This window comes from Oncorhynchus masou, chromosome 11, assembly GCF_036934945.1.
Source record: "Oncorhynchus masou masou isolate Uvic2021 chromosome 11, UVic_Omas_1.1, whole genome shotgun sequence".
NCBI classification, from domain to species: Eukaryota; Metazoa; Chordata; class Actinopteri; order Salmoniformes; family Salmonidae; genus Oncorhynchus; species Oncorhynchus masou.
The window spans coordinates 24,432,132-24,454,998 of record NC_088222.1 but is presented as its reverse complement, the minus strand read 5'-3'; the positions used below and the strand labels follow the sequence as shown (position 1 = coordinate 24,454,998).

Sequence of the window (22,867 nt, the reverse complement as noted above, 5' to 3'; positions counted from 1 at the left end):
AAAAAGATGCTTGACTATGCATATAATTGACAGCTTTGGAAAGAAAACACTATGACGTTTCCAAAACTGCAAAGATATTATCTGTGAGTGCCACAGAACTAATGCTACAGGCGAAACCAAGATGAAACTTCAAACAGGAAATGAGCAAAAGTTTTGAAGCTCTGTTTTTCAATGTCTCCTAATATGGCTGTGAATGCGACGGGAATGAGCCCACAATTTCTGCCGTTTCCCCAAGGTGTCTGCAGCATTGTGACGTATTTGTAGGCATATCATTGGAAGATTGACCATAAGAGACCACATTTACCAGGTGTCCGCTTGGTGCCCTGCGCCGAAATTGGTGCGCAAACCTCAGCTGCAAGTATTTTTCCATGGAATTCAGAGAAGAAAGCAGGCTTCCACGAACGATGTATCAATGAAGAGATATGTGAAAAACACCTTGAGGATTGATTCTAAACAACGTTTGCTGTGTTTCAGTCGATATTATGGAGTTAATTTGGAAAAAAGTTCAGCGTTTTGGTGACTGAATTTTCGGTTTGTTTTGGTAGCCAAAAGTGATGTACAAAATGGAGCGATTTCTCCTACACAAAGAATCTTTCAGGAAAAACTGAACGTTTGCTATGTAACTGAGAGTCTCCTCATTGAAAACATCCGAAGTTCTTCAAAGGTAAATTATTTTATTTGAATGCTTTTCTGTTTTTTGTGAAAATGTTGCCCGCTAAATGTTACGCTAAATGCTACGCTAGCTATCAATACTCTTACACAAATGCTTGATTTGCTATGGTTCAAAAGCATATTTTGAAAATCTGAGATGACAGTGTTGTTAAGAAAAGGCTAAGCTTGAGAGCTAGCACATTTATTTCATTTCATTTGCGATTTTCATAAATCGTTAACGTTGCGTTATGCTAATGAGCCTGAGGCTGTATTCACGATACCGGATCCGGGATGGGTACTATCAAGAGGTTGGAATAGAAATGATTATACGTTTACTTTTCATAATGAAGTATATTTTAGCAATTACATGTACTTTTGATATTTAATTCAGTATATTTAAAACCAAATACTTTTCAACTTTTTCTCAAGTAGTATTTTCTGGGTGACTCACTTTTACTTTTTATGAAGGTATCTTTACTTTTACTCAAGTATGACTATTAGGTACTTGTGCAACCAGTGATGAGAACCATTAGCCTCCTAGTTTTTCTGTTGAAGTCAATGTGCCCAGAGAAGGACAGAAACTAGCTGTCCTCCTGCTACCCTAGAGGGTGCTGACGAGGCTACTGTAGATCTTCATTCAAAACAGTGTGTTTAAAACAGTTATTTGGTGATGTGAATATATTTAGTATAGTTTTATCTAAAAATGATAAGTAGGATGGTCCTCCCCTTCCTCCTCTGATGAGCTTCTATGATACAGACACACCTGTAGAAATAGTTTAATCTAAAGTTGCCTAACAGCCCAGGTATGTAGTTAATCAGAAGCGCTGCTCCTTTTGATTTCCGTTTGGACAGAAGGAACAGGTCCTCTGGGAATGTCCCTGTCAGCATTCATCTTTTAAATGAGAATCCCTTCTCCCCTCCATCATGTAGGCTGTCTGTCCTTTTTGCAGGAGCTGCCTATTCTGCTTTCTCTGGCAGGTACAGCATCCCCAACCTAACGCAGTGCTCTCCATCTGTATCCCCCACAAACATCTTTACAAACCCATTAGCCAGGCATCAACCAATCACAGTTTTGCTGTTTGAACTCCCCAACTGTCTCCATAAACACAAAGCTAAGAGCTAACACGTTGCTCTTCCTCTTGTCTGAACAAACACTTCAACAGACAAGGCTGCTGCTGTCCAATTGTTCATGTATCCACTTCCAGAGACCTAAGCTTATATACACCACTTAGTGGACACAATCCTACACTATCTGTCTGTACATATCCATCAAAAAAAAATCACCTTTATTTAACCAGGTAGGCCAGTTGAGGACAAGTTCTCATTTACAACTGCGACCTTGCCAAGATAAAGTAAAGCAGTGTGACACAAACAACAACACAGAGTTACACATGGGATAAACAAACATACAGTCAATAACACAATAGAAAACTCTGTATACAGTGTGTGCAGTTGAAGTCAGGAGGTAAGGCAATAAATAGGCCAATAGTGGCAAAGTAATTACAATTTAGCAATTTACACTGGAGTGATAGATGTGCAGATGAAGAGCAAGTAGAAATACTGGTGTGAAAAATATCAAATATATATATATATATATATATATATATATATATCGGGATGAGGTAGGTAGTTGGTTGGATGGGCTATTAAATGTGTGTCTGGAAAGAGAGTTTACAATCTAACCAGACACCTAGGTATTTGTAGTTGTACACATTATTCCAAGTCAGAACCGTCCAGAGTAGTGATGTTAGTCGGGCGGAAATGTGCGGGCAGCGATCGGTTGAATAGCATGCATTTCGTTTTACTAGCATTTAAGAGTAGTTGGCAGCCACGGAAGGAGTGTTATATGGCGTTGAAGCTCATCTGGAGGTTAGTTAAAGCTTGGTCGCAAATGGACTTCCAAATGGACAATTACCCCAAGCATACTTCCAAAGTTGTGGCAAAATGGCTTAAGGACAACAAAGTCAAGGTATTGGAGTGGCCATCACAAAGCCCTGACCTCAATCCTATTGAAAATTTGTGGGCAGAACTAAAAACGTGTGTACAAGCAAGGAGGCATGCAAACCTGACTTCAGCTCTGTCAGGAGGAATGGGCCAAAATTCACCCAACTTATTGTGGGAAGCTTGTGGAAGGCTGCCCGAAATGTTTGACCCAAGTTAAACAATTTAAAGGCTAATGCTACCAATTACTAATTGAGTGTATGTAAAACTTCTGACCCACTGGGAATGTGATGAAATAAATAAAAGCTGAAATACATAATTCTCTCTACTATTATGCTGGCATTTAACATTCTTAAAATAACGTGGTGATCCTAACTGACCTAAGACAGGAAATTTTTACTATGATTAAATGTCAGGAATTGTGAAAAACTGAGTTTAAATGTATTTGGATAAGGTGTATGTAAACTTCTGACTTCAACTGTAGGTCTGATAAGTGTTTTAGGGATCGTTTGAAAGTGATGAGGGTTAAAGCTGCTAAAGCTGTGAATAAAGCAAACTTAGGGAGGAGGCTTCTGATGTTAACATGCATGAACCCAAGGCTTTTATGGTTGCAGAAGTCAACAAATGAGACTGCCCGGGGACACATAGGGCCTGGGTTAGCCTCTACATCACCAGGGGAACAGAGTAGGAGTAGGATGAGGGTACGACTAAAGGCTATAAGAAATGGTCGTCCAGTGCTTTGGGAACAGAGAATAAAAGGAGCATATTTCTGGCTGTGGTAGGATAGACACAGGGCATAGTGTACAGACAAGGGTATGGTAGGGTGCGAGTACAGTGGGGGTAAACCTAGGCATTGAGTGACGATAAGAGAGGTTGCATCTCTGGAGGCATCAGTTAACCTAGGTGTGGTATCCGCATGTATGGGGTTTGGGACAAGTGGGATATAGAAGGCATATTGACGTTAGAGAGATGCATAAAGCAATCACTTCTCAAAGAAACACCACTGGATTGAAAAAGTTCCCTTCCGATTAATAAAAGCTAGCAGGAAAATGGTTCCCATAGATACATTAAACACCACACTGTATTGCAGCACAAGGTTCCATCATGGTCCACAAAACCAAAAATATGTAACCGACAACAATGCTGGAAATAAATAGAGTAAACGACTGACCACAATACCGGAAATAAATGAGTGACCATGAGGCCAGAAATAAATGGCTGACCATGAGACTAGAAATAAATTATTGGCCACAGAGCTGAAACTAAACCGTTGACCAAAGGAGGAGAAATAGATGACTGACCATCAAGTGAGGCGCGGGCTTAGCTCAGAGGGCTTGACAGCCGTGGGCATCTCTTGAACTCAGTGGCTTTACTGTGAGTACATGCTCAGTCTCATCTCCTAGTCCAACCTGGCTGTCCCTGAAGATATGGGTCAGCCACTCCTAAAGGTTAGAGTCTGCCACTCCAGAGGAGCCAGGTCAGCTGTTGGAAGAGATTAATATCAATCGGCTGCTGATATTAAGAGTCTGTGGAGTGCCACTGACAGAGCCTGTAGCTGATACAAGAGCGTAGAGTAGGTAGCTCTTCAGATGTCACTGTGGTGACTGTGAATTTATAAGATGGAACTGTGAATACATTATATGAGGCTTGGGGACAGCATGATGAGGTGAGTCCAAATGGCCATGAGAGGAAGCAAGACTATGGAGGTAGAACATAATGAACTTTGATGGTAGATTATGAACCTCTATGGGTATGCATTATGAGGATGTGTAATATATGATTCCCCATCAACTGGTGAGTCATCATTGATAGTTTGCTGGAAATTATCCAACCATTATGTAGGTTTGTGGGGTCTCCATTATGTTGAATAATAATAAACTATATTTATCAATATGACTCAATTATTATGTGAATGCTATAGGCCCATAATCGTATCCAGTGGGTATAGCCAAGGTTGCGAGCATACATGCTATATTGTGAATAACATTTACCATTAGACATTTCACCAAATAATAATTCAAGGAATACTATTCAGAAATGTGAGGACTATCCATTTAAAAGTAATCTGATTTTTTACAGTTACACAATAAGACTACAATTAACAAATGGTACATATGAGACATCTTCATGATAAAAGGAATACAAAATATCCTGTCTTAATGGCTTAGATAATTCACCACTATGACATGCATCAGGAGATTGGTTTACCAATCCCATATTTTATTCTTCCAGAGTGCCAAATCCCAGTACCTCCCATCTTCTAAATAACAACCCTTTGCATGGCCCAAAACATTCAAACAAAGGCATGAAAACAACACACACATTATTGGATCTAATCATCACACCTCAACACCGTATGTCGCTCCTCTTTGAACTATCTGTCATCCAACAAACAGAATAACACAGTTTCTCTGTAAGAATAAATCCATAGCACTTAACGCATATCAAAATGCATAACTCTTTATGAACTCTTGAAACAATACTAACATGACTATGTAATTCACACAGTAACATTAATTTAGTCAATTCAAGGTTTTGTCAGTCATCGTACCTCTCCTGGCGTTAGTGACCCCAGGACCTCCGTGGGAACGTTTCTTCATTGAAATTGACACAGTTCTGGTGTTTTTGACCCCTGTGATAGCCCACAGAGGGGCTACCATTCAAACAATGCCATAAATCGTGATTGAGTCATCACGCTGTGCTCCCACACCAGCCAGTCACCAGTCGCGATTATCACCTTTTCTCATGCTTCCACTACATGAGAATATTATGCTCTGAAAGTATGTTAGTAAAGACCAGATGATGAGAGTCAGAACCATATATCCTGAGCCTGTCTGTGTTATTGCATACATTGTGACTGCAAAGTACGACATCTTTGCAAAAGGTACACAGCGCTAATTCCATTTGGATTTATAGTTGTGGTTCATTAGATTAATGCCTAAGTGTCATGTTTCTCAGGTTTAGAGATGTAAATGTGGAGCAGTTTAAGTGTATCCTGCGAGGCAGGCCACGGCAGGCAGGGAGGGGTGGTAAGCAAGCTCTCCCAGCTGACACAGAGATCCTGTAGTGTTATACAGGCTATAGTACTGCACGTTAATCCCTAACGTATAGCTGATAACCCTGTATGACTTATAATGCTAAACCTTGTGTAGAGGGCGATAAAAAAACAGAATGTAAACATCTTACATAGACCCCATAATGAGATTTAAATTATCCCATCGGTCTGTCTGAATCACAGGGCATTGAATTCATTCAAGTGTGGTCATATTCATTAAAGTGGGATCTGTAGTGATGTTAGAGCTGTACTGTTTCACTTTGTTCTTTACAAACAGTACAATGGAGGAGAACTGCATGCAAAAACACAATTTTTTGTTACTTTACTGTACAAACAGCTGATGTTGCCTTTTGCTGCCTGTTGAAAACTGTTGGCCCTGATATGTTTTAAGTTTTAATGTCACATGCACATGTACAGTGAAATGCCTTTCTTGCAAACTCAAAACTCAGCAATGCAGTAATCAATAACATTGTATTACTAGAAAAAAGCACACGAGAAATAAGAATAAGAAATATGAAATACACAATAAAGTAATTAATTAAGCATACTATGCTAATCAAATCCAGGACAGAATCACTTGTTTGTGCAATATTATTTGCGTGTGACAATATCCTATTGGAGGCACAGGAGGCTGGCAAGGGGAGGACGGCTATTAATAATGGCTGGAATGGAGTGAATGGAATGGTATCAAACACATGGAAGCCATGTGTTTGATGTGCTTGATACCATTCCATTGATTCCATTCCAGCCATTACTATGATTTACTGTTACTATGATTGCTATTACTATCATTACCATGATTTAAGGTGCCAACAGCCGCCGGTGATTGGAGGCCACAGGAGTGGAAATTGAGGCTAACAGTCACTTTGTAATACTTAATCAACTTTAATGTGATGTGAATGGATGTCTTCTGAATCGGTAAGTACTGTGAAAACAAATTATTTCAGTAACAGTTTTTGTTGCAACAAAAATGTATTGTGTTTTTTTTATGTAAGGTGATTTCGTCATCTTTTGATTACTGCAGCAAGACACAGAATTACAATGGCCTAACATTAGCTGTTTGCAATAAATTGGGGATTGCAGCCATACCTCCTTAATGCACCGTGTATTCAGATCCTACAACAATTAAGCAATACAGACAGAGCTAACCTGTGGGGGAACGGAGTGGAACGGATAGAAGACAGCACACAGTGGGAATAGTCAGTAGCAGTGAGTGGGTAAAATCACCGGGCAAGCTTAGCCAGACAAAAAAAGCCATATTGCAAACCATGTAACATGTTCATTCATATGCCTTGACACCGTAATATACAGTACCAGTCAAAGGTTTGCACACACCTAATCATTCAAGGGGTTTTCTGTATTGTTGTACTATTTTCTACAATGTAGAATAATAGTGAAGACATCAAAACTATGAAATAACACACATGGAATCATGTAGTAACCAAACAAGTCTTAAACAAATCAAAATATATTTTATGTTTGAGATTCTTCAAAGTAGCCACCCTTTGCCTTGATGACAGCTTTCCATACTCTTGGCATTCTCTCAACCAGCTTCATGAGATAGTCACCTGGAATGCATTTCAATTAACAGGTGTGCCTTGTTAAAAGTACATTTCTTTAATTCTAATGTGTTTGAGCCAATCAGTTGTGACATGGTAGAGGTGATAAACAGAAGGTTGCAAGTTCAAACCCCTGAGCTGACAAGGTACAAATTTGTTGTTCTGCCCCTGAACAGGCAGTTAACCCACTGTTCCTAGGCCGTCATTGAAAATAAGAATTTGTTCTTAACTGACTTGCCTAGTTAAATAAAGGTAAAAAATAAAAAATAAAAAGATAGCCCTATTTGGTAAAGACCAAGTCCATATTATGGCAAGAACAGCTCAAATAACCACAGAAAAATGACAGTCCATCATTACTTCAAGACATGAAGGTCAGTCAATTTCCAGAACTTTTTTTCTTTCACTATCGCAAAAACCATGAAGCGCTATGACTAAACTGGCTCTCATGAGTACCATCACAGGAAAGGAAGACTCAGAGTTACCTCTGCTTTAGCTGAAAAGTTATTTTGAGTTGCCAGCCTCCTAAATGGCAGCCCAAATAAATGTTTCACAGAGTTCAAGTAACAGACACTGCACAACATCAACTGTTCAGAAGAGACTTTATGAATCAGACCTTCATGGTCAAATATCTGCAAAGAAACCTATACTAAAGCACACCAATAAGACAAATGTAGTTGATTGGACCAAGAAACACGAGCAATGAACATTAGACTGGTGGAAATCTGTCCTTTTTGAGATTTCTGGTTCCAACCGTCGTGTCTCTGCGAGATGCTGAGTAGGTGAATGGATGATCTGCGCATGTGTGGTGATGGAGTTCTGCATCAGATGACCTGGCCTCTATAATCACCTGACCTCAACCCAGTTGAGATGGATTGACATGAGTTGGACTGTAGAGTGAAGGAAAAGCAGCCCACAAGTGCTCAGCATATGCGGGAACTCCTTCAAGACTGTTGGAAAAGCATTCCAGGTGAAGCTGGTTGAGAGAATGCCAAGAGTGTGCAAAGCTGTCATCAAGAAAAAGGGTGGCTACTTTGAAGAATCATTTCATAGTTGAGGTCTGCAATGTAGAAAATAGTCAAAATAGAGAAAAACCCTTGAATGTGTAGGTGTGTCCAAACGTTTGACTGGTACTGTATAGCTCTAAGGCCGAGACAATAAGAAGAAACAGTGGCAGAATAAATTCAACCACACCTTTGTTTCATCACGACACGTGGTTAGAGCGTTGGGCCAATAACCGAAAGGTTGCTAGATCGATTCACCGAGCTAACAAGGTAAAAATCTGTCGTTCTGCCCCTAAACAAGGCAGTTAACCCATTGTCTCTCAAAAGTCATTGTAAATAAGAATTTGTTCTTAACTGACATGCCTAGTTAAATAAAGGTTAAATATATATATACTGTATATATATACATGTTTATTTTTTTATCACAAAACCAGAGAGCAAATTCTGCCCTGTGAAGTCTACAAAACATATTACTTGTACCAAACAGTTAAATGACCTACATTATAGTCAAGCAAGTTAATGTCTGACATTTTCGGACTACTAAACAACTATTGATTTGGAACCACAGAGTCGCAAAGAAAACAGGTGATGTCTCCACTATTCCAGCACCATTTCAACATAATCTAATCACATGTGCTTAGTCTAATACAATGACAACTAAAAGATAACAAAAACAATTTAGTCCATTCAACATAAGCTAAATATGATATGGCTGTCCACGGAACTGATTTCTCTGTGTGTGTGTGTGTGTGTGTGTGTGTGTGTGTGTGTGTGTGTGTGTGTGTGTGTGTGTGTGTGTGTGTGTGTGTGTGTGTGTGTGTGTGTGTGTGTGTGTGTGTGTGTGTGTGTGTGCGTGTGTGCGCGTGCGTGCGTGCGTGCGTATAAGTAGAGTAACATGTTGACTCACCCTACCTATAGAGAAATGCCAATGCTGTCTCCTCTTTCATGTTGCCAAAACGGTCTGTGAGTCTGTCATGCACAATTTTAGTTTTAGTTTTCCTAGGCTACCTGACAAAAATGCTTGCTCGCTAGCCTAACTTTGATTCATGGGTAACGTTGCACCAGGCCAGCTAGTTAACAAGCCAAATCCAAACTCGCTTCCCTTGATACTTTTTTTTGGTGTGCCAGTACCATTCACAGCTGAGCTCACTCAGTGTAGCTCAACGCTAATTGGCTATTATTTCATACTTGTTTTATCAGAGGAGGCCAAATGCTTGCTAACTTCCCTTGCATTCAATGTGACAGGCTGCAACAGCGTCATACTCTTTTTAACCATAAGGCATATATGGGCTATACAGCTTTTTCAGGTAAGATAAATTCAGTTCTGCAAATTGAAGAACATTTCTGGAACACAGAGAAACAAAAGATACACTATTTAGTATGTTTTTTATTTCCTAACTTTTTTTAAACATTTTTTTGGGGTGAAGCTTGGCTTATATGAATACGCGCCACTGGGAATAGGATATACTACAGTTTAAAATCATCATGGAAAAGCAATAGGCCTACATGTTGCGGACTGCTAACACAATTCCAATCTAACAATCCAATGTCATAAGAGATTCATCGCTGTCTGCATTTTCACTGGTGAATATTTCAGTTGTACAATTTACAACTTTGAGTGTGTGGGCCTGGCTGAGTGCCTCGGAGACTGAACCTGACTCTGGGTGATCCCATTGGATCCCATCTGTACACACAATGTTGACAGTGGTCAATTGGACATGATTGATTCCTGATGTTTTGGGGTCTAGTGGTGATGGTTGTATATAAGTCAGGGAACAGTGTTGGGTGTGAGCTGGGACCTCTCTCTGAGTGGTCTGTGGCTACAATAGGGGAGCTGTGTCACAGCCAATAGAAGGCTCACAGGTATTTCAGGAATCACAGATGATTGGGAGATTGTAGATCATGTGGGCGCGAATAGACTTACACGAGCAGGAGAGAGCGTTCATAGACACACCAAAGTAGAGGCTGAACTTCATGCGTTTTAGAAAAGGCCTGATAAATGTGTTTTTTCCTCATAGAACCAATTTCCCACTTGGCAAAAACTGATTAAATCAACGTTGTTTCCAATTTCAACCAAAACAATCATTGTGATGTTGAATCATCGTGGAAAACTGATTGGATTTGCAAAAAGTAATTCACTTCAGGACATTTAGGCTTTTTTCACTCACGTTTAACCTAAATCCAATGACATGGTGAAATGTTTGTTGATTTCACATTGAATTCACGTTAGTTGAAAACTCAACCAAATGTAAATCAGGCTGTGCTCAGTGGCTTTTGTGTGTGCTGTTGTGTTTCTCTATGTGTGTGTGTGTTTTAAAAAATGAAGTTGGTTTATGCAGGACATGCTGTGCGGAATGTTCTCAAGTGTAGTTATCGACTTTAAACAAAAACTCCTGTCATGATGATCCACTTTAAATGGCTCCATTGATTTTAATGCAGCAATTACATCTTTAGTGTATGGAAGGCAATACATAAGACAGTAATACAAATGGCTGGCTACAACTATACACCAGGGTTTACGAACCACAAACCTTTACTGAAATATATGCTGTGTTAGTATAAAGAACAGTCATGCATGATTAAATATTTGTAATTGAAGGTACATCTGAATGAATGTTTATCTGCATGTGGTAAGTACTGTAACTACTGTATAAATCCCCAAGGGGGAAAAAAGAAAAACAAAATGTTTACATGTGCATTACCAGGACACACATCTGGATCAATCAACCAGAAAAGTAGTTTTTTCCCAAAATAAATGTAGATTTCATTACATGGTGTTAGAAACATGTCACTGCCTAAAATAGCATGGTTTGCCCTTCTGTTAACATGGCATTTGGAACAATAACATGCTAAACTTGAAACTTGATCGATTTCATAAATGCATCACTGCCTGTTATGGCAACTGCTCGGCCTCCGACCGCAAGGCACTACAAAGGGTAGAGCGAACGGCCCAGGTCCTGCCATCCAGGACCTCTATACCAGGCGGTGTCAGGGAAAGGCAATAAAAATTGTCAAAGACTCCAGCCACCCTAGTCATAGACTGTTCTCTCTTCTACCGCACGGCAAGTGATACCGGAGCGCCAAGTCTAGGTCCAAGAGGCTTCTAAATAGCTTCTACCCCCACGTCATAAGGCTCCTGAACATCTAGTCAAATGGCTACCCAGACTATTTACAGTGCCACCCCCACCCCCTCCACTGTTTCTCTCTGTTGTCATCTATGCATAGTCACTTCGATAACTCTACCTTCATGTCCATACTACCTTAAATAACCTGTGCCCCGCGCATTGACTTTGTATCAGTACCCCCTGTATATAGTCTCGCTGTTGTTATTTCACTGCTGCTCTTTAATTACTTGTTACTTTTATATCTTATTCTTATCTTTATTCATTTTGAAACTTCATTGTTGGTTAGGAGCTTGTAAGTAAGCATTTCACTGTAAGGTCTACACCTGTTGTATTCGGAGCCTGTGACTGATTTGATTTGATTTGTTTTAGTATATTTGTAAGAAATATGGCTTTTGGACACATTCATCTTCCAAAGCAAGCAGCACACAGTTCAGGCTTTAGAAACATGGCTGTGGGGCAAATGGTGTATTATATATAGAGAGGATGTAGCTCTGAGAAACATTTCTATTCGACAGTGTTTAATTGGAGAGTATGTTTCAAAGCAGCCAACCCTGCCGCTGGTTTTATTTCTAATTGCCAGCAGCAAAGCACTTAACGAAGCGAGGGGAGAAGAGCGTGGGTGAAAGAGAGATATAGCGGCCAGGTTTCCATAGCAACGGCAGATCAACAGCGCCAGTAGCCAAGGGGTAGTTTAATCTTGAAGAAAAGGCTACCGGATCACAGTGTTTTCCCTGCTAGAACTCCTGCAACACAATATGTAACATGACGTTGTATCACCAACAGTAGTCATCTAATGGCATTCATGAACTCTATCTTCACGTTGAGAAATCTAATGAATAGAGATGTGAAGAGAGAGAAAAATAAATGCAATATATAACTGTCTGGGTGTCCCAAGTTTGGATGACTGTACCTTTCCTCCATATCCTCTCTGATTGTCTCATTATTTGTGTCCAAAAGCTCACATTGCAGTTTCTTTAGTATCCAGAAGGGGTCAGTTTGGTCTGCCTCAACTTCCATGGTCCGCTTTGAGGTTGCACTGTGCTTTTCTGACCACTGTTTTTTAAAATCTCTGACCAGTTTGTGTTTATTCTATGAGTTGGTGTAAATAGCTCTAATAGCATACATCATAAGACTGGGGAGTAATTGTTTACATACAAACCACTGCATGTAGTATGGATGAAGATATCCATTTTTTACAGTGCAATCTTCATAGTCTTATCTTTATTTTATGGTCGATTATTGTGAGGTCTTAGGTCTTTCTCTCTATGGTTGTCTAGCAAAACACATGACTTCTCACAGTGACTTCTCTGAATAACAATGTGGACACTTTCATGAGTCCTAAAATCTGATAATATCCCTAACACTGAGCCAGCACATCCCTCAACTGAGAGAGTCTCCTTCATATCTGCAGAGCGCAGACACATTAATAATTGATTGATAGACAGTCATCACTACAGTGTAATTCTGAAATCCAATGGCTTGTCCTTATACAGGAGCCATTTTCAGGCCCAGATAGGTTCTGGAGGTGTCAGGTAAGTCCTTGTTCAACACAATGCTGAAATGTAATACCTACCTAGTCCAAAAAGCCATAGATAATAGCAGAGAGAGAGAGAACATGCTTTTCAGACAACATTTGGGGACAATTAAAAATTGCAAACTGCAGGAGTAGAGGGTATGAGTCATGACCTATGGATGCTATATGAATACAAAACACTACCAGCTACATGTGATGGGATTTGTAGTTAATTTACACAATCAACGTAGTTGACACATGTACTACTGGAAAGAATTACTCCACTATTCTATCAATAAACATACTCAACACTCAATAAGTCACTGAAAGCATTCTTTTTCCTGGACTCATTTTATTACAAAGTTCTTGAGGACTTATTACAAGGGAATTTTCTCAACATGCCAAAAACAGAACAAAAGGGAACACATTGGAATTGAACAAATAGGTAGGATCCGACAATCCACTGTTCACGATCAACATAAAGTCTGATAAAGTCCTCGGGAGCAGGGAGCCAGTGAAGGACTACGGTGCAGGCATAGAACGGCCACATTCACACCGACTCAGCAAAGATCAATCCAACCAAGGCAAAATGTGCACATCTCAAGAAACACATTACAATTTTTATATGCCATCGGCTTTTGTAATACGTTTTAAAAAGCTTCACTTGCATGTACATAAAACTGTACAAAAACATGGCATCACAAGCATTTTGTTCTATATAAATATAACCAACAATTAGGATAACAACTTGGTACTCTCTTGCAACGACACACTTTCAAGGCAGCTTGTCTTTATTTTACTGTGTAAAACTGTCTCTGATGGTGATGAAATGCGCAGTGAATGTCAGCTCCTTGGGGAGAGGGTTCTTGAACCAAAACCAGCACTAAGATCTCATCAAAAACACTACTAATTATCTTTGGAATTCATGCTAAACTCATAGCCTGCTTGACAGCACACATGGGGATGTGTAGATCTATGTACAGTACACTTTCAAGAGAGATTTGTCATAGCTCACTTTGATTTTCTATTTAAGGAGGCTTAAGGCTCTATTCAATCCGTAGCGCTGAAGACCCACTTTATTGCACGACTGACAATAGGCAATGTTCCAGAGACTGCATTCACGGTAAATGCTGCATATGTCGGCAATCCCTTTACATTTTAACAAGGATCTTCCGCGATACTTCGGCAATATGGATTGAATCCAGCCCTTAGTCTTAGAGAAAACTCCTTTGCCCATTCTCCAGTATCTCATCATGTCCATCAGTCCACATCCACAATCACCTTACAAGACCACTACAGAGAGGCAGAGGATACTCAGGTGAACTTGACGTTAAATAAAAAATACAAACTACACATGATTGGACATACTGTGGAGTGTATCAAGGGTTTTCATGCTATTAATGCTTTGATCCAGGACTTGACAACCATCCTGCTTTCTAGAGAGCAGTCAACACAAATAATAAATTAAATATGAGTTCAAAGGACAGGTAAAACCATGTGATTCAGGATATTCAAACATACTAATTGATATAGGCTGGAGAGAAAAAGGTATAACACAGTTATTCTGGCTGAAAAAATAATGTGTATGCAAACACTGGTGTTGGTAAGCACTCAAACCCAGTGGTTTGATTTGAATAAGGGCTTCAGTCAAATAAGTTGTTCAGACATGCCAGAGAGAAGCCACACCAAGTTATTCAGCCAGGCCAAGGGATTAGTAAAGAGATAAGCCTGTTGATTTATGCCAGATTCAGACTGGAGTCAGATGAATCAGCGAATCTGAAAGGAGTCAGACAGAGCATAGGAGACAAAGCCAGTGTTGAGCTGTATGACGTTGGCTTTATCACTCATCGCAATCTTTCACACATATTAATAATTCCAGGTCAGTGAACTCACCCGCTGCTCTAGCTCAGTGAAGCTGCTTTGAGAGGGGGTTGGGTGGGGGGGGGGGGGTCTGCGACGGGGACCAAAAGGCTTCATCATCGTGTATTATGACGCTTGCTGGATTTTATTTCAGTGGTTAAATGGCTTTGAAAACAGCATAATGTGCTTTTCCCCCTCAAGGCTAGGATAATCACCTGCCTTATTTATTCATGGCCATGTCCAGTAATTTCCACATGTTTTGAGTTGAATTATTCTACATGTGTTGCCAACGGCAGTGGGATGAGGTAAGTCCAGATAAAAATACCGCTTTTTGTAGTTTTGCAGATGGATTTGGATTATGTGGCTGTTGTGTTGTCTTCAGGCTGTATGCTCACATATGCCCTGGCTAAGGACTCATTACACAAAGTAATTATGGGAGCCCAGCATCCATTCCCTTCCAGGCCCTTCCACCCCTTGCTCAGACCAGACCCACTGTCTCTCTCTCTATAGAAATACACTGTCGTCAAAACAGGGGCTGAGATACAAATCGAATCGAATCAGTGTACAAATCAAAAGCTATGAGTAATGCTACTGTGCTGCGAGGCGGGCCGGTGGCGTTATCATCATCCAATTACATACTACTGTTCCTGTGTCCTCCAGATGTCTGATTTTAAATGACTTTGAAAATAAGTATTTGTCAAAGACAGCTGCTGTAGCCTAAAGGAATGTCCTCTATCTAATTGCCAATTGAAAAATGAGGAACAGCAGCTAACAGCTTAACAACGTAACATAACCTGGACTCTATGAATGTCAACTGGACTGAAAATATATGACTCCTGCAACCAATATTTAACTTTATTTGAAATGGCAACATGTCATCACTGTTTATAACATGCAGCAATGGATGCAACAGGTAAATTATTTTTAAACAAAATGGTGACCTGAGTGACCACTTTTCTTCTTCACCAAAATAAAAGGTCTCCTGAGTGGCACAGCGGTCTAAGGCACTGCATGTCAGTGCAAGAGGCATCACAACAGTCCCTGGTTCAAATCCAGTATCATATCTGGCCATGATTGGGAGTCCCATAGGGCGGTGCACAATTGGCCCAGCCTCACCGGGGTAGGCCATCATTGTAAATAAGAATGTGTTCTTAATTAACTGACTTGCCTAGTTAAATAAAGGTAAAATAAAAATTTGTCCCAGATGATTACTGTAGCCTTCCTTTAAAGACATGAGACCAACACAAGGAAACCTATCAGGATGTAAATGTAAAAAGCATAGTTTCTGTGAGACAGGGGAATTCAGTCACAGCACTCTAAGTCACCTTAGTGACTCTCAGGACTGAAAAGTGCTGCGCTGAAACTGGTGTGAATAACTCCTTAGGCGGAGATAGAACTATTGAAATTCACGCGGATCGTGAGGAGAAAACCTAACAAGGCTAGAGACACAGGGTTGAATGTAATGGTGACCTCTATGTGGAGAGCAACTGATTAGCTCAGTGTTATTCAGGCATAGGGAGGCATTGAAGAGGAGCTTTTCACACAGAACAGAGAATATATATATTCTCATCTACAGTGTAGGTGGGGAACCAGAGGCTCTAATCTGAGAGGGGCAAACACTATCAGAATGCGTGCTAGGGGTTTGGGAAAGATCAGTGTGATCAGGAGTGATGGCCTCTAAGTGTACTGTTTCCAGGAAAAGAGATGGGGCACAGTGCTGAGGCTCAGTGAAACACACATTATCCCATTAAATGCTGCCACACAGCTCTTATCACTGGCTTAATAGCTATCCAGGGAGCATGAGGTAACATGCTATGGTTCTATCATGATTGGGGGTCACAGATGTGTGTGTGAGATTGTGAGTAGTTGATTAATTCATTCAAGTGCCTTTCCACACTCTCCGTCCAAGTTTTTGGAAAACATTTCAATCAAGTGTTAAACAGCAGCAGCAAAGAAAAGCTCAAATGCTAAAATTCTGAGGCTATTTTTATCAGCTTGAGCCAGACAGAAATATATACAAGATACAGTGTACACCATTCACATGTATTTACAGTACTGTACATTAAGACAGACCATTCCATTTGATTGTTAATCCAAAATGTTAAGTCTACCCTTAGGGCTTCATTGCCTGTCAGATGAATGTTAACTGGTTATGGCACTGATCACACATTGGATGTTCCAGAGAACATATCACAACAGGTTAGGGCTTAGCTAAGAAAATCACTAGTGTTTTAGGGATTGATTGTATGTTGATTTAGTGTGATATTACCACAAGTGTTTAACCAATGCTTTCAAAGAAACTGCATCGATAAATAAATCCATTAACTAATTAATACATTAATAAACCAATAAATATGTAAATAAATAAAATGAAAAACTCCTATTGCACATACCAATGATTCCACAAATCACATCCCATATTTCCTACAGAATGGGTATTTATTTCAATAAATGGACTTTTCAGATCCTCTAAGAGCATGTTTCTTTTTCTAAAGTGGGTGTGTCTCTGTGGCTCCTCCTCTATCTGTGCACCAATCAGATGTGGGAGGTGGGGCTTTCTCACAGGTAGATCTCTTGTTTGGGGGTGTGGCTAGGAGGGGAGGTGGGCAGGAACTCAGAGGCCATGCTCAGGGGCACCTCCTCCTTTGGGCAGTCCTGCCTAGGGGCATGGCCGCTGTTGGAATAGGCACTACGGGAGGGCGGTATGCTGGCTCGGTACTCCTCGCCACCCAGCCTGGCGCTCCCGTTGGCCAGGCGGCCCAGGCTCCCTCTCTCCTGGTAAGGCACGAAGGTGGAGAGTTTAGGGGGATTCCTGGTCTTGCGCACTGGGGAGGGCTGCCCAGGCATCCAGCAGGCGTCTGAGTGACCCAGCTCACTGCACTCCTGTGTACAGTTACCAGTCATGGCCACATCAGGAATGGAACGCATATCTACATGGAGAGGAGAGATAAACACCCATGTTCAGAGAGGTTCAAATGTTTAACAGAAAAAGACAACAGAGGGAGTTTAACTGCAGTTATAGCCCCTCACTGTTGACTGAGAATAAACAACAAGGTTACTGTGACTTCTAATCGGGAGTAGAAAACATGAGGAGTAGAAAACATGAGGAGTAGAAAACATGAGGAGTAGAAAACATGAGGAGTAGAAAACAGAAAGTTATTCTCATAACCCCGTGTTTGCTAATTAACCTGCAGTTGTTACCATGCACAGTACAACTGTTGCTATGTAGCTGTTGCTATGCACTGTGACATGGATGCTACAGCATGTGCAGTCCGGTGGTTGATATTAGAGGAGCTGAGATGTAGTTAATGTGTTCTATGAAGTCCTTCACTGCATTGGGCAATCATTGCTATTAGTATTGAGCAATGATTACGACTGTGTGTCTAGTGTTGATTGATACAGAATCTTCATTTGATCACTATTTTGTTGCTGAGAATTTTCCTGCACCGCATAAAACACACAATAGCCTATTTTTGGCCAGCTAATAGCCTATCCACCGATCAAGCAACATTATGGACTAAACGTTAAAATCCTGTTGCTGCAGGATTCTTTTGCAGTTACAAAACAGGTCAAATTAAGATCCTATTTTTGTATGTCTGTGTGTGTGCTTGTTTGCATGTTCTGTTCTGCCCCGTGGCTCTATTGTGCTGTTTGTAGGCTTTCATCTAGTATGTACTGGGTAAAAATGGTGCCCCCAATGTGTTTCTAAGGATTAAATAGAAGTTTAACACACAATCACGCATAATGATCAGACAACGCACAATGCTACATGTGGCTCCAGAGAGATCCCTGCAGGGCCCCAGGGTAAACCCATTGTGGTATGGCTGTTATTGACTGGCAGGTCTGAAATGAGTCCATGTCCCTGATTCTGATCCATTTTTCATTCTACCATTCCTAATTAATTAAATAGGTCCACGACCTACTGACCTCCTTCCAAACAGCATTGATTCAAATCAATAGCAGGATATAGCTGTACTGTATACCTACACCATTTTTGGGCAGAAAATACAAGGTATGGTGACTGGGTCAAAGGGAACAACTCCTTAGTCAATTTGTACTGTAACTTGAAAGTACCTAGCTATGAACACCCAAAACACAAATAACATAATTTTGTCAGTTCAGATTTATGTTCAATTCACATAGAAACAAGCAGAGCTAGCATAGCAAAACTTAGATGTGTTTGCCTTGAATCTGCAGATGGAAGTCTGTATGCCTGCAGAAAGGCTCCAGGGGGACCAGTTCCCAAACAGTCTCTCTGTGTCTATACCCACAGCTAGCCCTGATGCAGGTATTAGGCAGGACTTCTGGGCCGTTCAACCTGTACAACACAGGGAACAGGAGCCTCCCAGTTCCCTTTAACACAAAGCCACAGTATTAACCCTTTTACCTACCGTGCACATCAACTCAGCCCAGCTCACAATGCTGAAATAAACAGACCCCAAACACACAGTGGACATGGAAGACACATCAAAGGAGTTGCACAGTAGATTAAAGGAGCAGCCAAAGACAGGCAAGTGAAAAAGGGGATTTTTGGAAGCCTGTTTTCTCCTGGAGTGGAGCCTGAAGTAAATCAAGGTCTATGTCTGGAACAAACTCTTTAGAGTTTACAGTCTGGATAGTGCAGCTCCAATAGGCCGGGAGCAGGAGGAGAGCGGGCAGCCCAGAGAGAGCGGATGGGCGAGCCACAGCACTGTAGGGCACTGGGTTTAACAGGGAGGTGATTGGATTTAGAGAGCAGGTGATTTGGTTTTGAAGAGAGGTGACTCAATGCTATTTTTCTCCCTGCACATCAAATCCTGGACTCTCCGGATGTGGAGACAGTACAGTATCAGCCAATGCAGCTCTCACTCTCGCTCATTCACTTAGTCTCTTTAATTGTACATTTCATATATTTCTTTTATTACATCAGACACACTTTGCCTTGTACAACAGGAAACCCTGCTGAGCCACATTCACTATCACATCCACCTCTCGTTCCTTGATTCCCAGTGAACTTCATCATTGATTCCAAATGCACTTCCTTCACACTGGTGTAACATGCACTCTACCATGCAGGGCCATGGAGGAGAGAAGATGGAGGGGGCTGCGTGCAGAGCTTAACCCCCTCAGCTGATAGACACATGAGAGAGGTGGGTTTGCATGCATGCTGCATCAGGGTGCCAGTTGGAAGTGTTGGGTGTCTGAAGCAGGCTTTCTCTCGTCGACTGATCCCCTGTCCACTGGCATGGGGGGAAGCTGCTCTTCCAGAGATTTCACACTGCTCCTCACTGTCTTATTGCAAATGCTCCCTCTCCCCACCGGCTGCTTTCCAGTGTGTGCCACAACACTTGTGATTGATAGGGAATAGTCACAATTCATAGAGAGATGGAAGAAAACAAAATAAAGACATTATGGCTTGGGATTGACCGTGTGGTCTTCCAATTGCATATGTACAGTACCAGTCAAAAGTTTGTAAAAACCTATTCATTCAAGGGTTTTTATTTATTATTATTTATTATATGTAACCAAAAAAAGTGTTTAACAAAGTGTTTAACAAATCTAAATATATTTTATATTTGAGATAATTCAAAGTAGCTACCCTTTGCCTTAATGACAGCTTTGCACACTCTTGGCATTCTCTCAACCAGCTTCACCTATAATTATTTTATAACAATCTTGAAGGAGGTCCCACATATGCTGAGCACTTGTTGGCTGCTTTTCCTTCACTCTGCACTCCAACCATCTCAATTGGTTTGAGGTTGGGGGATTGTGGAGACCAGGTCATCTGATACAGCTCTCCATCACTCTCCTTCTTGGTAAAATAGCCATTACACAGCCTGGAGGTGTGTTGGGTCATTGTCCTGTAGAAAAAACAAATGATAGTGGGACTAAGCGCAAACCAGACGGGATGGTGTATCGCTGCAGAATGCTGTGGCAGCCATACTGGTTAAGTGTGCCTTGAATTCAAAACAAATCACAGACAGTATCACCAGCAAAGCACCCCCACACCAACTCCTCCGTGCTTCCCAGTGGGAACCACACATGCAGAGAACATCCGTTCACCTGCCTTGCGTCTGACAGAGACACGGCAGTTGGAACTAAAAATATTTTTTTAGATGACAGACAGTGGCACATTCAATAGCGCCTTGCACACTCTTGCCTGCATCTAGCATATCTAGTGTGTAATCATTAGCCCAACAGTTGCAAACAAGAGTTTCTATTGGACAAATTAATGCATTTTTATCCCCGTTTTGTTTGATTCAGTTTTTAAGAAACGTTTTTCCGAACCGAATCGGCAGAATGAATACACCCCTGATTACACATAAACACAGTTCACTTTAATACGTAGCAGCCACGTTGTATTCATTCTAGCCTCTATGCTCTCTTCCTATCACCTTTTCCCTTTGTGGACTTCAATGAACAACACATCAGCTGTATATGACCAGGCAATTTTTCCCCCGCAAACCATATCATAACTGCTACACACAGCCTACATCGTTGTCCCCATATTAGCTAAAGTAATGTCCTAGTCAACATAGCTAATTGAACTAATGTTAACCAGCTTCAATCATGCAGTAAATAATCAGTAAGCAGTTAAACAGGCGGGCCTCTGGAATTGGTCATTGGTCTAGGGAAGGGGGTTGAACCAAGAGCTTCCTGGGTTTTGTATTGTCCTGCACCATGGTGCTACCCTACAGAGTGCTGTTGAGGCTACTGTAGACATTTTTGCAAAACAGTGTTTTAATCAATTATTGGTGATGTGAATACATTTACAATTGTTTAATATAAAAATTATAACGTTTTCAATGTTTTACCATTTTTAGTTTTGGGAAATTCACTGAGGAGGATGGTCCTCCCCTTCCTCCTCTGAGGAGGACCCTCTGTATACCACCCCTACCTTGTCACAACACAACTGATTAACACAACGCATTAAGAAAGAAAGAAGTTCCACAAATTAACTTTTAACAAGGAACACCTGTTAATTGAATTGCATTCCAGGTGACTACCTCATGAAGCTGGTTGAGAGAATGCAAAGCTGTCATCAAGGCAAAGGGTGGCTACTTTGAAGAATCTCAAATATAACATATATTTTGATTTGTTTAACACATTTTTTGGTTACTACATGATTCCACATGTGTAATTTCATAGTTTTGATGTCTTCACTAACATTATACAATGTAGAAAATTGTAAAAAAAAAATAAAGAAAAACCCTTGAATGAGTAGGTGTACCCAAACTTTTGACGTGTACTGTATATAGAATTGTGGTTAATGCAAAATGTTTAATTTGTGAATGAAACATGTATTCAAGGCAACCCACAGACAAGACCCCATTTATGCAGATATTGTTACACTAGATATTCTAAATATAGAGATGGTGTGTGATATCAAAAAAGTCTGTAAATAGATAGTGATTTGTTCATGCATAGTGGGAAAAATAACATTCCTGGGTCTTGTGTTTGTTTGTTTTTCAGTGACATTGTGTTTACTAAAGCATTCACAACAGTTCCCTTTGGTAGGCAGAGATACCTGACATTTTGTCACCCTCAAAATGAGGGAGAGAGGAAAAAAGAGGGGAATACAATTTGTGGCTAAACACATATGTACAGGTAACTGCCAAAATAAAGGAATCACCTAAGTAAATAAGGGATACAAAGTATATTGAAAACAGATGCTTCCACACAGGTGTGGCTCCTGAGTTAATTAATTAATCAATGAATTAATATCCCACCATGCTTAGGTTCATGTATAAAAATGCCCAGCTAACCATTATTTTGGCAACCATGGCTAGAGTAAGAGATCTCAATGACTTTGCATGAGGTGTCTCAAAGGAGCATAAAGGGGGCTTGTGGTGGCCCAATGCCCTATTAAGACACCTTATGTTGGTGTTTCCTTTATTTTGGTAGTTATCTGTACATAACAACACACAAATAACCACAAATGCACAAGAAATATACACATTTTTCACTTATCTAATTCATACAAGAAATTCCTTGTTTTCAATAAATATAATTCTGATGTGCTTAGGTGGATTTAGGACAGCATATAAATTCTGCATACACTCTCATTAAATATCAGTCTAAATTGTCATGGGAATTTTGGGGAAGCTCTTTGAGATCCTGAGACACTGATTGAGAGGAGAGGCAAAGCAACATATCCTCCCAGTGATTATTCCTGCCCGTCC

At 40.6% G+C, this 22,867-nt stretch overlaps 1 protein-coding gene across 2 annotated transcripts in view; it reads right to left on the bottom strand.

Annotated features, from left to right (window-relative positions):
- Positions 1-13,191: 13,191 nt before the first annotated feature.
- Positions 13,192-22,867, bottom strand: part of LOC135548370 (protocadherin-1-like) — a 142,672-nt gene continuing 132,996 nt past the window's right edge. The window contains exon 5 of one of the 2 annotated variants that reach the window (XM_064977901.1): positions 13,192-17,635. In XM_064977901.1, the coding sequence (XP_064833973.1) occupies positions 17,265-17,635 (371 nt within the window). In that variant the 3' untranslated portion in view covers positions 13,192-17,264. Of the gene's footprint in view, positions 17,636-20,370; positions 20,546-22,867 lie in introns of those variants that run through there. The other variant, XM_064977902.1, reaches the window with a different exon arrangement.